Here is a 17,653-nt window from a genome sequence, read left to right on the forward strand (position 1 = left end):
TTGATGTGTTGTTGGATTCAGTTTGCTAGTGTTTTAAGTTTTTGCCTCTATTTTCATACATATTGGCCTGTAGTTTTAATTTTTTGTTTTCCTCATCTGTATTTGATATTGAGGTTATGCTGGCCTCATAGAATGACCTAGGAAGAATTTTCTCTGCCTTAATTTTGTGTAATAGTTTCAGAAGAAATTGTCTCAATTCTGCTTTAAAGGTTAGTAGAATTCAGCAGTGAAGACATCTAGTCCTGAACTTTTCTCTGTTGGAATACTTTTTAGAACTGATTCAATCGTGTTACTTGTTATTGGCCTGCTTACACTTTCTATTTCTTCTTGATTCAATCTTGGTAGATTGTATGTATCCATTTCCTCTAGGTTTTCAAATTTATTAGTGTATAACTGTTCATTGAAGTTTCTAATGATCCTTTTTATTTCTGTTGTATCTATTGTGATGTTTCCATTTTGTTTCTGATTGTATTCATTTATGTCTTCTCTCTTTTTTCTTAGTCTAGCTGTTTCTCAATTTTGTTTATTTTCTCAAAACATCAATTTTTTGTTCCATTGATTTTTTGTACTGTATTTTTAGTTTCAATTTCATTTATTTCTGCTTTCATCTTTATTATTTATTTCCTTCTAACTTTGGGTTTGTTTTGCTCTTGCTGTTTTAGTTCTTTGAGATCATTACATTTTTATTTCAAATCTTTCTATGTAGTATATGCATTTAGTGCTATAAACTTGGCTGTTAAAACTGCTTTTGCTGTGCCCTATAAATGTTGATATATGTTTCTATTTTTATTTGTTTCAATGAATTTTTCAATTTTATTAATTTCTTCCTTCACCCATTGGTCTTTCAGAAGCATATTGTTTAAATGCCATGCATTTGTGTAGTTTTAATCTTTTACTTATTATCAATTTCTAGTTTTCTTATAAGTGGTCAGAGAAGATATTTGATATAATTTTAATTTTAATTTTAAAAATGTTTTAAGATTTTTTGTGTCTAAACATATGGTTAATCCTGCAGAATGTTTCATGTGCTGATGAAAAGAATGTATTCTGCAGCTGTTCAATGAAATGTTCTCTAAATATTGAAATAGCTCTAAACATTATCTAAATATCTGTTAGGTCTGTTTGGTCAATGGTGCTATTTAGATCCCATATTTCTTTGTTAGGTTTTTGTCTAGGTGGTCTGTCCAGTACTGAGAGTGGGGTGTTAACATCCACAACTATTAATGTATTAGATCAATCTCTCTTTAGATCTAATAATAGTTGCTTTATATATCTGGGTGCTCTGGCATTAGGTGTATATATGTGTTTATGTGTTTACAAATTTTCTCTTATTGAATTAATGCTTTTTAGTATATGTTTTCCTTTGTCTCTTTTTACAGTTTTTCATTTGAAGTCTGATTTGTCTGATATAAGTACAGCTATTCTTGCTCACTTTTGGTTTCTGTTTGTGTGAAATCTTTTTTTTTTTTTAATCATGTCACTTTCAGTCTATGCGTCATTACAGGTTAATGAAGTAAGTTTCCTGTAGGTAGCATATAGTTGGGTCTTTTTAGTCAATCCAATTGGTCTATATCTTTTAAATGAGGAATTTAATTTGTTTATTTTCAAGGCTATTTTGATAAATGAGGAATTAATCCTGTCATGTTAGTAATTGTTTTCTGGTTGTTTTCTATGTCCTTTGTTTCTTACTTCATCTCTTACTGTTTATTTTTGTGATTGGGTGGTTTTCTGTAGTAATAAGACTTGACTCTTTTCTCTTTCTCCTGTATATATTGGCTCTGCCAGTGAGTTTTATAGTTTTGCATGTTTTCCTGATAGTTATTGTTTTTTTCACCACCAGATGTAAAACCTATTGGGCATTTCTTTTAAGGCCTATCTAGTGGTTATGAATTTCCTTAGGTTTTCCTTTCTGTAGAATACTTTTCTTCTTCATTTCTGAATGACAGCTTTGCTGGGTAGAATATTCTTGGCTGGCAGTTTTTTCTTTAAGCCTTTTGAATATATCATCCCATTATCTCCTGATTTGTAAGGTTTCTCCTGGCAAATCCACTGTTAGTCTTATAGCAAATTCTTATATGTGACGATGCTTTTCTCTTGCTGTTTTTAAATTTGTTCTGTCTTTGACTTTGGACAATGTGACTAAAATGTCCCTACGACAGGACCTGTTTATGTTGAATCTATTTGGCATTATTTGAGCTTCCTGGATCTAGATGTCCATCTCTCTCTCATGACTTTGGAAGTGTTCACCTATTATTTCGCTAAACATGTTTTCTACATCTTTCTATTTTCTTCTTCTGGAATGCCCATAATACAAATGTATGTTCATCTATGCTGTCCCATTAATGGTGTCATTCTTTTCATTTTCTTCCTCTGCCTTGTTATTTCAAAAGACTTGTCTTCAGGTTCATAAATTCTGCCTTCTTCTTGTACTAGTCTATTATTGAAGCTCTTGATTCTATTTTCTTATTTCATTTACCAAATTATTCAGCTCTAGTTTTCTGTTTGGTTCTTTTTTAATAATATCTATATCTTTGTTGGATTTCTCATTCAAATCATAAACTGTTTCCTGATTTTATTGAACTATCTGTATTCTCTTGTATCTCTCTGAGTTTCCTTATGATTATTATTTTGAATTCTTTTTCTGGCATTTTGTATATTTCTTTATTATTGGGGTATGTTACTAGAGAATTATTGTCTTCATTTGAGGGTGTCATTTTTCCTTGCTTTTTCATGTTTATTGTTTCCTTATGTTGGTGTCTATGCATCTGGTGGGACAGTTGGCTCTTCCGATTTTATGGAGTATGATATGTAGGGAAACTTATTCATGTTGTTGAGTCTTGGGGTATCAGTGTTTTAGAGTTTGTTGTATTTAGTCCCAGGTGGATACAGTAATGTAGTCTCTATGTAGTTTCTTCAGCTGTAATCTATGCTAGTGACATTTGCAAGTGTCTCACTTGCCTAAGCTGAGAGAATCTGTGGTGATATGACTTTGCTAAGAGTGGACTCACTGGGCTGTTTCTCAGATCAGGGACACATGTGTACACATGATGGGTCAGCTAACTTAGGGTCTGGCTCACTGGGGTTGAGGACACAGGGCTCTTACTCTGCCTGGAAGTATGGGCATGTAGTTGCTCAACTGCCTTCAGGTGTGTCTTCAGGGCAACCCTTGTTTTTTTGTTTGTTTGTTTTGTTTTTTTGTTTTTTTCAGGCTTGCGACCAGGCTCACAGCTGCTTGGCCAGCCTACAGGCATGTCTGCCAGGGGTGGCCTGTGGGGCTGTTTCTCATGCCCAGCACATGGCCATATGGTTTCCTCGCCGGCCTGGAGTTGTGTTTGCTAGAGGTGGCCCATGGTGTTGTTTCTCAGGCCTAGAACATGGACACACAGATGCTTGGTTTGTATGGGGGGCATTTCAGCCAGAGGGAGGGGAGGCTCAAGAGGCTATTTATCGAGTCGACATGGGCACAAAGCTGATCAGCTGGCCTGGCAGCATATTTTCTGTGGAAGCCCATGGAGCTGTTTCTCAAGCCTCTGACATGGCTGTATGGTTTCCTGGCTGGCCTAGGGGCAGACCAGCTGTTTATTGGCTCAGGGACCTTTTCTACTCAGGGGTGGACATGCACTAGTTTGGCTGGTTCAAGGGTGGGTTTGCCCTGGGTGGGACTCAGATCCTTTCCTTGATGGAAGTGCTGGAGGTGGAGGGGTTGGTTTCCATGATGTGCAGGACCAGAGTCACAGCCAATCCTTGACCCAGGCTCCACACAGCTAGGGTTGTAGCATGTAGCCACTGGGCTTGGAATGAAGATGGAGCACCATTGCTGCAGAGGTGCAGTGGCTACTGGCCTCCAGAGAAGGGTACACTCTAGAGGTGGCTCTGGTATCAAGACAGTGCTGTGCTGCAGCAGCTTGGCTCACAGGAGGTGGATGGGAGTTGGGGAAGTGCATAAGTTGATCTTCTAATTTGAAGCAATGCAACAGTGTAAATTTTCAGCAACTCTCCAAACTGGGCTCAGGGCTTATGAGGACTGTGGAATTATCTTTTAGTAAATACTGTAGGTGTTTAAAGTGGCAGTGGGGGCTGATAAGGTTCTTCTGTTTACCTTTTTCCTGCAAAGGGAAGTTGCCCCTAGTTTTGGGCCCATCTGATTCAGGAACAGGAGATGGGGCTGCAGAGGCCAGGTGCCTTCATGCTGCTCTCTTGGAGTTCCAATTACCACAGTTGCCTCTCCACTCCCCTGCTCCACTCCAGCATTCTCTCTGACACTGCATTCAAATCTTCACTATTTATTTGTTGCTTTGGTTCTTTTTGGGGTGCGGATGAACTCCAGGCACTTCTAGGGAGCCATCTTGTTGACGTCACTCTCCCTTTCTCCCTTTATTCATGCAAAATTAAAGAAAGTATTCATCATGTTGTTTCCTTACCTCATGGGAGCTGATTGATCACTGGAAAGAAGCAACAGAAAGAAACTAGTCCACTTAAGAAACCATTCCCAATGGTTAATCACTCCTGCTAATTTCTGAGCCTGAATATATATGGCATTAAAAACTTCCATAATATACACATGCATATCTGCTTCAGAGTTCAAAATAAATTCAAAATAAATTTCTGGATTTTCCTTAGATAATTCAGGTTTATAGTAATTCAAGTTTGTAATTTTTGCCTGTGTAATGACCCTATTATCTTTCATGGACTGATTCATGAAAATCTTTAGAACACTCTAAATCTGAGAATTATGTTTTCCTTTTAAGTAACTTTCTATATTTGTTGAGTCTGGCCTGAAATTAATCTTTAATCCATCATCTAGAAATTAATTATAGCAATATCACTTCTAGGGTAGCTCCAAGAAATAGCCTTTTGAAACTCTAGAGGTAGAATTTATGAATTATGTTCTCTCAAGTTAATGCATCTGTAAAATGCCAGATAAGTTTAGGGCAGTCTTAGAGTAGAAGCAATCCTGAACAAGAAGTATGTCTAGCACTTTCTCTAATTTTTCAGCTATTACAAATGATTTGTCCCAGTTTTTCCATATTTTCAATTCCAATAACTGACCTATTCAGAAAAGAGGTGTTTGGCCAAGTGTCAGGATAAAATTAGCCAATTGGGATAGGGAATAAGTCAATTTAATAGTAATATGTATTCAATTATAGTGTTGATGGAATGAACAGAAAACCATCTAGAATTGTCTAAAGAATGTGACATTGCAACCAAAAATTTTGAGAGCTTTTACCAGTTGTTAAGTACTTCCTAGCACTCCAGCTGAAATCTTCTATGCAAGCTGCATAATCTCGAAGGGTTTTTTGCTTGAATATAATGGTATTCTGGTGGAAAAGTGAGAACATCAGGGCACTCTGGTTCCAGGTTAGAATCATAGTGCTAGAACTAAGTGGAAACTTAGTAAAAAGGAAGGAATAAAGTAGACATAAAGAGTTTTCTTCAAGCCTATTTTATGAAAAACCCCTTATACATGCTAATAAATTTAACGTTCACAAAACTGTACAATTGTTATTAACACATTCATTTTGGGAGTAAAGGGGTTTTCCCAAGGTAAGCTTTTAGGTGACTGTGTAGAGTTTAGGGACCAGGACATCTCATGCCAGTCTTGGTAGAGTCGTAAGACATAAGACTTACATTCTGACCAACAAAGATTCAGTTAAGCTGAAAGCTTCGAAATAATCATACTGGGGGTGGGGGTCGTTTTCAATGCTAGAAAAAGACAATGTGTCAAGTCCTTAGAAAGTTCCAGTCCACAGTAATCTGGTGCATAACTTTAGAAGTCTATGACTTGCCTTGAGTGCTTTTTCAGATATTTTAACTAATCTCAAACTGTTCTTTATGTTCTCAGACCTCCCTTCAACTACTATTTGTTCACCTCTGAGACAAGGTTTATAGGCCCATCCTTTGAGTAAAATAAAAGTCAGAACCTTCTCAAAAGTTTCTTGGAGGGCATAATTTCTGCTAGTACTTAGAGCATCTTTAGTTCAATCAACAGAACAAAACAGCTCTAATAAACTAAAGCTTGATTTATGCACCATGCAACTTCTATAAGAATTCCAGACGAGACTGATATTTTTAAGTAGTTATAAATGAACATTCTATTAATTCATTAATTTTTATCCCAAAGGATTTATGCCTTATAGCATGTTGAATCTGGAGCATATTACTCTTGTCCCACATGTAATAGCTTTTATTGAGTTATGAATTGCTATCACATCCTTGGCTTTTAATCAAGGTCCATAAAAGTAATGGCTAAGATAGACCATTGCTTCTTGGTTTTTCAGACTAATAAGGGAGTTAGTCATATTGTCAATATGCCCAAAAAAAACTACAAAAGTAATTGACCTTAGATTTCCAAACTAAAAAAGTTATTTTTTCTTGATAAAATTTATTTCTTTTTAATTAATCATTAAGAGTTCCCTACACTTTCTTATTTCTCTCTGAGTTAAGCTGCTTAGAAGCTCAGTTATTTATGCTGAACATTTCTAGGATAATCACTTCCTTATCTCTCTCTGTTCCATATTTATAACTTTGATCTGGTATTTTTTTGCTTGTTTCATTGGTCTTCATTTACTAAGATTCTTTTCCACTCCATTCATAGGCAGAATACATTGCCAAAATTGAGTGAAAAGGAATCTGCTATTAATCATAATATTGGGAATGTCTAATCTGTATTAGTGGGAAATGGTTGCCGGGAAGAAGGGAAGGAGAATGCAAGGAAAACAGAAATAGTGTGAAGGTACAGCAGGATTAAAGTCCCACAGTGGCTGCTAAGTAACCCCTTAGTCAAGCATCAGAAAAGTTCATTTTTCCTGACACATTCGAGGAGGTAAATAAACATGAAAATGTGATAGAAATAAAGCATTGAACATTTATGGATCTTGATAGTACAAAACATTGAGAATATAATAAAACTTTATTTGGCTTGCTGTAAATATCATATGGGAACATAGTTTCCTTCTCCATTCTACTGGGTTAGTATTTTGCTTGTCAAAAATTGGATGGCAAGTTGACTTTTCAGTATTTCCATTTAATTATCTGAACTTTGTTTCTACTTTTCTTCTTCCTGTTCCAAAGGAAATGTGGTTCAATTGAAAGAGCATGGACTTCAGAGTCAGATGTTTCTTAATTCGAATCCTGGTTTTGCTAATTATTTGCTCTAAGAATATTAAAAATATACTTAACTTTTCTTAGTCTAGGTTTCTCATCTCTTAAATAAATGTAACAATGTCTATATGGTACCTTTGGGTGATAAATACATAATATTGTGTATAAAACATTCAACCTGGAGCCTGACAAATAATAACTTCTTAAAGGTATTAGGGATAAGTAGCATAAAAATACTCCTATAGCGTGGGGCTACCTTTGTTGTTCAGGATTAAAAAAAAAACAATCTTTAACAACTTACCTACATATTTTACTCTTAAGTCTGTCTCCCAGTAATTGTGATAAATGCGTGGGTTCTAAACAACATGTTGAACATAATGATGGTTATTTGTTGAATACTTAATATGAGTGATGCCTTAAGCATATTACCTTATATACATTTTCTTCTTTTACCTCCCATACTTATTTTATGAAAAAAAGTGTTATCCCAATTTTACATATATAAAAACTGATATTTGATACTGGTAAAGATATTTTGCTATAGCAACTCGTACGTGCTCAAGTATCCAATTCAGTGTAAATTAAAGCTTTCCTGGAAAGCAATTCATCAATAGATGTAAAGAACCTGACATTCACAATCTGTCAGTAACATTATTTCTAAAAATACAACTTTAAGAAAGTAACCAAGATCAAAGCCAACAGAGATGCTGCAGGTTTAAGGATGTTTATTAACAGTTAACGTAACAGCCACTGAAAACACGGTTCATGAGGTCAACAATAATTGTTTATTTTGTATACACTACTGCATTCCAGTGCTTAAACAGTGCTTATACAGATACTCAATAAATGTTTATGGAAACCATGACTACATACTAATAACATATAATAGGAAATTTTAAATATACAAATTTCTCAATAATAGGATAGTGTTTAAATATATGAGTATTAAGATAAACTATAAATTCATTCAATGTAGAATTTTTAAAAATTCATGAGACTTCTGCTTTTGTAGTAGATGAGAAAGATCTTGTTAGACTGACTCTACCAGAGATAATAACTTTAAATTCAGGACCTAAAAAAGAAATGACACCAAAAAGTCAAAACACATATCTTTGGATTTGAGTATTTGTATTATTTCTTTTTGTAATTTAAAATATTTCACCAAAAACACATATACTTTCATACAAAAAGAAAGATAAAATAGTGTCATGTCCTATTTTCAGATAGAACCAGGTTGGGCTGCCACCTATACTTTCTGTTAGGGTCCTGGCCACCAAAATGTTTCCTAATAATGCACAACCATAGCCAGTGATACCTGGTCCCACTAATTCAGTCCGGCCCATAGTCACTTAAACATATCTCAAATTTTGCTTTAAGATTGTAATTCTTTAGAGTATCCATCTTCCTTTCCTGATCTCAAACCTTACATAAGTTCTCTAACTTTGCTCTTAGTGCTTCGCTGTCACTGGAAATTAAACTGAAGCCATTTCTTTGATTCTGATGTTAGATCTGTTTATGTAGTGTTGCTCCCTTTTTCTCTTTGAATGTGGGTTTCCGGACTCAGTATTGACTGTTCATCCTCCTTTCAGCTATCTTTTGTTCTAGTACAGGAATCTATTCCAGCAGTGTAGCTCTCTGCTGCCACCTTCTGGTTTGTAACTGCTAAAACCAGGCTGCGGGTCAAAGGTGATTGTTGAATGTGCCCTCTTTCCAGCTTCTGAGATATTGTCACATCCTTTGCTCCAGGCTTCTTCCAAGCTCTTCAAAGTGATCCTTTGATCTCTTTTATTCCTTTTCTCCAAAACCAGAATTGAGTCGTTGTGACAGAGACCTTATGACCTGCAAAGCTTAAAATATTTACTCTCTGGCCCTTTACAAAAAGTTTGCCATCTCTGTTCTAAAGAACACAGGAATAGCAAACGTAGGCAGCAGCCAGTGCCTGGAGGGCTGAGAGAAAGCACCCTAAGAAGGAACAAGCATGGAAGAGGCTGCCCTCTTCCAAGCAGAGTGAAGCTTTATTGGAGAGGGTGGGGTTGTTTCTCAACACAGGGTTCAGCAGCAGCTATCTGCGACTTGCTGAAGAGACTTGATGGAGGTAGAATGGAGTTTGTGGGCAGAGAACCTCCCCACACACCAGCTGGTGGCAGTTCTGCAGGAGGATGGAGAAAATAACAACGGTCCACTGGAACAAGGAACCAGGACACAGGGACCCTTGCTGCTGCAGCTCTGCCTGCCTGTCCCCTGCCCTCTGTTGATAAAGCCTAGCTTTACTCCAAAAGTAAAACTGCAAAAGGAAACTGCTCACAGGATACACCTCCATTATCACAGATCAGAGTTAAAAACAGTAGATTTGCAGCTAAGAGGCAATAATTAGATAATGAGCACAAATGCATAGTCTACATGCAAATTTCTCTAATTCAATTGGTTGGTATATGTCATTGAGCCCCATGCATTATATTTATCTGTTATAACTTTTGAGTCTCTTTTAATCTTAAAAAGTCTCTACATTTTTTTAAAAAAGTTGTCTTTCACTACGTTACATTTTCAAGAGTCTAGGCCAGTTACTTTGTAGGATTTCTCTCAATATGGATTTGTCTTTTTGTTTCTTCATAATTAGATACAAGTTAAACACATCTGGGAGGAATATAACATAATTATAATAACATAATATTGTGTCCACAAGCACATGGTCTATGTTTGTCTCATTATCAGTGATATTAAGTTTGATCAGTTGGTTAAAGTTATGGTCAAGAAATATATTCATTTCCCCATTGTAATTAATAAGTAATCAATTGAGTGATATTTAAGAATACATGGCTATTTTTTTCCAACACATTTCACCCAGTGGATTTAGAATCAGTGATCCTTAGTAGAATCTATTATTGGAACAGTTGCTAAGTGGCAATTTTTCTGGGCTTTCGTTCCCTTTACAATGAATTGGCAATTTGAAGAACTTGAACGTTTAGCACAAGCTGGGCCACAGGCCACGTTTCTGGAGAACGCAGTCTTCCTTCAGTGCTTTCTCAGGTATTTATACTTTAGAAATATATGTTGCATGCAATCCTAAGTCAGAATCAACCTCACTGTCTTTTCTACCACCTCTCCCATCTCTCCACATCTCAGGAAAAACATCTCAAAGGCCTTGTTGTATCATCCATCTTAAAGATGCTATATATAAATGTGATTGTGACATTGTAATGGGCCCTGAGCTTCTCCTCATATAAAGATATTTTTTTAAAAAGTAACATATTTTTGGTTTGAAAGAATCTGGAACTTCTACAATTTAATTCTCCAAACTAGAGATCAAAAGCAAGTTTGTTTGTTAATCATAAACCCATTTGCTCAATAAATTATTCATTTGGCAAATATTGTATAACGGACAAAGTGCTAGCAGCCAAGGAGATAGAGGAGGGAGCTTATTGTGAAGAGCTGCAGAATGTGTCCAGGCTCTAGTAGCAGGCAGTCCTGGTGCTGATACATGTTTGAAGACTGGTCCTGTGACAAATTCCATGACCTTAGACCTCAGTTTTATCATATTTGAAAGTGGATAATAGCTATTTCACTAATGGATATGATAATTAACTTACACACACACACACACACACACACATACACACACACGCAGCCTCTGAGTTAATGTGGTTCCACTTACAGTTTTTCTACTTTACCATAGTGTGAAAGCGATGCATATTCAGTGGAGACCATACTTTGAGCACTCATACAGCCATTCTGTTTTTCCCTCTCAGTATGGCATTCAATAAATTACATGAGCTATTCAACATGTTATTATAAAATAGCCTTAGGTTAGAGGATTTTGCCCAATGTAGGCAATCAGTATTTCACTAAGCAGACCACACTATAGTTCTTGTGACATTTTTCCTCTTGGTAATTTGAACTCATTTAACCCTGGCTTTTTCTCAGCAGCTACATAATTCATGTTGAATAATGAAAGGTAGTATCTCCCCAGGAGCCCATAAGCTTCTAGCAGATTTCATTTTGGAACCAACTATGGCATCACTAGCTAATTGGAACCCTTTCACCCAAAGTCTTGGTTCTTCAATCTCAACTATAGGTGGCTAAGATTCAGAATTCAACGAGGTGTCCCATTTGCCTGGAAAGCCTCATGTTAAAGGAGGCCCTACAAGAAAAGGGGCACGTGAGAGTCAGAAGGCTCTACATTAAATATTCCTATAACTTTGAGGGTTCCTACATATCTGGGTGTCACTGAGATGCTCTCTGTCACATTGTGTAAATTAGTATCCTGGTTCCATCAATTGCCAGCTTTGTGTGCTTGGTCAATTTATGTAATCTTTCTGTCAGTTTTCCTATGTCCAAAAGGGACAATCATAACTATTTTATAGATTTCATTGTGAAGTTAAGACAAGATAATTCTACCAGAAAGCATATAATGTATCTTAGCCATCATTACTAGGAGTAGTACAAATGGTAGTTTTATCATTGAGGGAACCGATGGCATTTATATTGTTATGTGAATGTAACTGCCCAGATTCTCCTTCAGGAATCATCTCAGTCACTTTGCTTAAGGTCATTCCCGTTCCTGGGGTAGCTCACATTTAATGACCAATAAAAATTGAATGATAGCCTTGCTACCTTAGTCCAACTTGGGGCAAATCTGACAGTCCATTATTGCTCATGATTTGCTGTGGGGTTGATCGAGGTTGTTGTTGGGGGTCTATTGCAGCTCATCCTATGTCTCTGTCCAATCCTGCCTCGTTCCTCTCCTGTCCACAGGAGTTGATTCCAAATATGCTCCTTAATAAGTATCCTATACACTAAACTTAACTCTAGAGTCAGCTTTACAGGGAACACTGCCTGTGATAATAGGACGGGAAAACAAACAAATCCCCTCTCTCAGATGTTGGACCTGTAATCTAAGACCTTTGACCATCAGAGCTCTCCCTATGTCAGTCTTTGGGGTACTCTATGGTGTTTTGGAAGTATTCAGTAGTTCTCTCAGAAACTGTCTAGCCTCCTGGCATTTTCCCAGTGCTTTGGGTAGACCATTTTCTGTAAAGAGAACAGTCTCACAGGAAGGCCTTGAGCATCTGCCTGGAAACACTCCCTGTGGTGTTGTGTCTTGTGTAAGTATGCAATTGGCAGCCCAGCCAGGGATAAATACTTTCTTTCCTGGTGACTGGTCATTTAACCTGGCTGTCTGGATCACAGAGGTTTGGGGGCATGGTAGAAAACGGAGCTTGGTAAAGTTCTTTGAGATGCTAGACAGAAGCTCCAGACGTTTTGCCCATGCAGTGTACAAATTTGTCCACTGGTAACAGGCTGAGTTGGTTTTGTACACAGATTTCAAATGTAGTATCTTTCTTCTTTTCAGAGAAATACAAGTGTCTTATTCTTGCAGCTTCAGACTTCTTATCTGTTTAAATTTCTCATATACTGCCTGCAGTTCTTTCCAAGCCATACATCCACAAGTTCTTTTCAAACAATATTAACTTACCCAATTCAAGTGACTTGAATTCATTTCAATAATAACTTTCTTTCTCACTAGTTGACAATTAAAAAAAAACAAAAAAACTTCAAAGAATGAATGGATGAGTGAATATTAAGGAAACACAAATGAATCAATCCATATTGTAACCAGAGTGATCCAAAACACACACTTTGTTATCATTCTTCAATAATTTTATTAATGTACCCGGAAGGTTCTGCATAATCTAAGAGTTGTTTGTTTCTTCAGCTTCACCTCATTCACCAAGTCTTTTCTCCAACACATGAAACACAACAAAAGCACACATGCCCATACATACACATTTTTCAATTAGTTTCAGACAAAGGTCAAATCTAGCTATTTTGGAATATGATATATTTTTCTCCAGTCTACAAAGCCATTTTAAATTTTGTTCCATTTCTATTAAATAATAAACAAACTGAAAAACTGTGCTGTATCTGCTATCATGTTAGAAGAGGTTGCTAATTTATTTAAAATTATCAAAACTTATTGTTGCATAAATTCATTTTAGATGTAGATATATCCTTAAGTAAAATGATATATGAAAGTTACTGCTTTATTTACCACCTTCATGTTTCCTTCTTTGGAATTATTCTTTTGCTTGAGGTGAACATAATTTTGCTGGTTTGCTATATTGAGTAGACGAAGTGTTAGAGCAGAGGCTTGCTGGCTTGTTTCTTTGTAATGTGTCTGTAGACCCTGGGATATGATGAGGGATTCAGTATTGAAGTAGGGGTATCAGAGACATGTCTGAATTTTAATTGTTCCTCCTTGTAAAACTGTATGTGTGTATATATATATGTATATATGTGTATATATACATATATGTATATATGTGTGTGTGTATATATGTATATATGTGTATATATACATATATGTGTATATATGTATATATGTGTATATATACATATATGTGTATATATATACATATATGTATATATGTATGTGTTTATATATATATATAAACACACACACATACATATATCTTTTGAATCTGGAGGACAGCCTAAATCCCAGCCAACTCCTCCCTCAAATCAGGGATTCCAAGATGTAATTTTAAGACAGAAGGAACTTTATGAACTACTTCCAATTCTGGTTTTGTGTGATAATTTAAAGCAAGTGTATGAACAATTTACAACAATTTTTCCAGGTAGCAAAGAAAAGATTTTTCCAAATTTTTCCCCTACAAACTTAAAGGTATGATTTTTTTTTTAAAAAAGGAATTGTTCCAGCTAAATGGAGAGTCTGCTCTTATTTTGCACACTTCACACTTGACTTGCATCTATCTTGTTTTGAAAGTTGATTGTGTTTATTCCAGAAAGTAATATTAAAAACAAACTGATAGTTTTTAAAAGGAGAAATTGATGACTACCTTGTTTCACTTTCTCATCACTTTGATTTTTTAAGTTTAGGACTATAAAATGCAAACTGAAAAGATTGATATTTTGTAGTCTAATTCTTGGTGCTGTACCACTTAATTATGTTACCTCGAATAACACCAGGATTTTAAAAATATATATAATAAATTATAATTAATATTTTACTCTATATTGAAACATTAAAAATGTATCTTATATTAGCAATTGTTTTTAAAAATGTTTTTGATATTTTATGAAGAAAATCCTCATTTTAAAAATTTCCTAACATATAGGGTAGAGAAGAATTCCTGAAAAAACTCACTCGAGGTGAAGTGGCTGCTGGAATGGTGCTTCAGGTAATATTAATTTGGTTTTAATATTTTATTCTTCCTTTAATTTGCATTTTACTTAGCATTTTAAATTTGCCTGTAATGAGGCATCTTGTCACTACTTGGTTTGCAAGCCAGCAGTTTTCTCTCCTTAGCTGATGACAGTTGCCCTCTGTGTACAACCAGCAGTGTCTGATGATGCATAAAGAAATTGACCTCCCATACACATATCTCATTTTGTGGCTTAATAGGAATTTCTGCCAGTCTAGTAAAAGGGCAGTGGAATCTTATTTTTAAGTGTCTGACTGTTTAGTTTGCTTTGTGATGATGTTATGTTTTCTTTACTCTTAGTATCTTTCACTTGGATTTCCTTATTTAACCCTGAAAGAAAAATATGCTATGATACTTCCATATAAAGATTTTGAAAATAAATCATGGAAGCTGGCAAAATCAACTTGAATTTTTAAAATCTTTTTCTACCACCTGCATATCCTTTGGAATCCAGATTGGGTTTTTTGATCCATGCCATGCTTCTAGAATGCCTCCCCTTTAGAAATACATACATATTTGAAATTAGTATTATTATTATAAGAAAAAAAAACAAGAGTCAACACAGTTTCAGTGTTTTTGTTTGTTGGTGGGTTTTTGTTTTTGTTTTTTTGAGAAAGAGTCTCACTCTGTCGCCAGGCTGGAATGCAATGGCGTGATCTCGGCTCACCACAACCTCCGCCTCCCGGGTTCAAGTGATTCTCCTGCCTCAGCCTCCCGAGTAGCTGGGATTACAGGCATGCACCACTATGACTGGCTAATTTTGTATTTTTAGTAGAGACAGGGTTTCTCCATTTTGGTCAGGCTGGTCTCAAACTCCTGACCTCAGGTGATCTGCCTGCCTCAGCCTCCCAAAGTGCTGGGATTACAGGCATAAGTCACCACACCCGGCCCAAACAGTGTTTTTTGAGATGATCTACACCTCTGCTTCTCTTTGAAGCAAACTTAAATTTTGTAATTTTTTTCTGTTACGAAATTTGGCATTTTCAAACATAGAAGGAGTGTTTGCTTCTCTATGTTTCAAAACACTAAATTTCCTAATTTATTTCTATACGTATGTTTTATTTCTAAGTGTCTAACTGGAAGGACCTGTTAGTTGGTTTTGTCTTATATTGCAGTACTTGTATATATTCCACAATGTGTTATTAGTGTGTTCTCTAACTCGGTGTCCTTCAATCCTTACTTAAGAATGATTGATTTTGACATTTTGGGCTGGGAAATATTTTTTTTAATGTTTGATTTTTATTGTCTATTAAAGTGTTTCTTTCATTCCTTCTAACAATAACTGTGTTATCTTTAAATATACTACATTCGGCAGGGTGTGGTGGCTCATGCCTGTAATCCCAGCACTTTGGGAGGCCAAGGCAGGTGGATCGCTTGAGGTCAGGAGTTCGAGACCAGCCTGGCCAACATGGCAAAACCCCTTCTCTTATTAAAAATACAAAAATTAGCCGGGCATGGTACACGCCTGTAATGCCAGCTACTGAGAAGGCTGAGGCAGAAGAATCGCTTGTACCTGGGAGGTGGAGGTTGCAGTGAACAGAGATGATGCCACTGAACTCTAGGCTAGGTGACAGAGCAAGACTCTGCCTCAAAAAATAAAAAAAAATTATATATAAAAATATTATATTACATACATGAGATTTTTGGATATTATAATATATGTAATATAATATAATATATGTAATATATATTACATTCGTATCCATTTTTTATGGTGACATTTATTGTATTATTTGATTTTCAAATAAAAACAAATATTACTGCCTGTCACTGAAAAAGAGGCTCAATAAATGTTTAAGTTAATAACTGAATGAATTATTTAAAATCTTTGCTGGCAGGAAAAACTATATTCCATTTACGAAGTCCAGGCACTTGAGCGGAAAGAGCTTATAAAAAATAGAGCAATATGTGCCATATCACTGGCAGAACTACAGGAACCTCTGCTTCAACTAGAAGACGAAGCTGAAAGAATCAGAACCCTCTACAAAGAACATTCTGTTGTAAGCATTTAATAAATCGAAAAATTAATGTGCAGAAATATATACGTTAGTAAGTTACGCATGTGATTTTACGTTATTTGGAAAATTATGATTTCACATAGGGGCAAACTAAGTAACTATTTCAGGACCACACAACTTGATCTGCAGTGAAACTCTATAGCAAGACCATTAATGCTATTATCTAGAACCCCATAGTCTTAGAGGGTACTTGGGAAAAGCAGGTTTCAAGTGTGTGAGTAGTGACTTATCTGGTGTAAACGTTCATTATGATAAACTTAATTCAAAGTCTTCACTCCTTCTTAATGAAATGCTAAAGTTGTGCTTATTTGCATATAAAATGTAAGGGATCTTGAAATTTTCATGGTAAATTTTTGATGCATGTAGATGTTTAGACAGCTAGGATGAAAAATAAAGCAAATGTTGATAAAATATTTTCAAAATTACAAGTTTATGGCAGTAACTGATATCACTAGCCCTTCCCAAAGAAAAATTTAATCGAAAAACATGTGTTAATCCTGTCATTAGTCTTTTGGAGAACTAGAGGGTGTGGCAAGACTTATACATTCTTGTCCTTCCCTGCAGGGAGGCCATACATATATTTGTTTGAGCCATTTTGGCACCAGAACTTTTTTTCCTTTGCAAATAATAATGTAACTTTATATTTTTAGTCTTTGATAATTTTCAAAATGTCTTTATTTCTTAAAATTGTGATTTAAAAAGTGTTTCTATTTTAAAAGTTTATTTTGAGCTTCAAAGCCTTTCTATGAAATAGGCAAGAGGGAGTTTACTGGTATCAAAGACTTGAGAAAACTTGTGCTTAAAGAGCCTGAGCAACGTGTATAAGGTCGTGAAGCATGGAAACAACAAATTCCAAGTACCACTATATTTAGGGCTTCTAAATGCTATCATCATGCTCCTGCAGAGAATGTATAACCAGTACAAACATCTAGTGGGATAAATGATTTTAATGATGGCTCCCCCTTACATTAGTGATGGAAATTTATTAATTGCATCAAAAGCCTAAGTGAGGTTGTCTGAGTACAATAATGAATTCCAGAAAAGATTAATGATTTTTGTTTCCTGTTATTTTATAACAGCCATGGTTTTACATCTTCTTGTAATTCAGTAATCATTTTTGGTTTGATTATATTTTAATAGTTAATAAATTATAAGAATTAATAATTTAGCACACAGTAAGGAAGAATAAGTTTTTACATACTTTTTGGTAGTGATTGCTTACTATTTGTATTTGGAGTTTTAGTTTTGATTAAAACAAATATTATAACAAAAATTCATAATTTCTATGTAAGCTTATTTATTTTTGTTACT

At 35.4% G+C, this 17,653-nt stretch overlaps 1 protein-coding gene across 6 annotated transcripts in view; it reads left to right on the forward strand.

Moving 5' to 3' along the window:
- Positions 1-17,653, forward strand: part of CCDC178 (coiled-coil domain containing 178) — a 506,076-nt gene that overhangs the window by 195,676 nt on the left and 292,747 nt on the right. For all 6 annotated transcript variants that reach the window (XR_009213490.1, XM_058438507.1, XM_058438509.1 and 3 more), the window contains exons 16-17: positions 14,238-14,300; positions 16,163-16,324. Coding sequence is in view for 5 of the 6 variants with exons in the window: in XM_058438507.1 (XP_058294490.1) it covers positions 14,238-14,300; positions 16,163-16,324 (225 nt within the window). In the remaining variant the exon portion in view is untranslated. The remainder of the gene's footprint in view (positions 1-14,237; positions 14,301-16,162; positions 16,325-17,653) is intronic.

This window comes from Hylobates moloch, unplaced genomic scaffold (genome assembly GCF_009828535.3).
Source record: "Hylobates moloch isolate HMO894 unplaced genomic scaffold, HMol_V3 SCAFFOLD_5, whole genome shotgun sequence".
Taxonomy (NCBI): Eukaryota; Metazoa; Chordata; class Mammalia; order Primates; family Hylobatidae; genus Hylobates; species Hylobates moloch.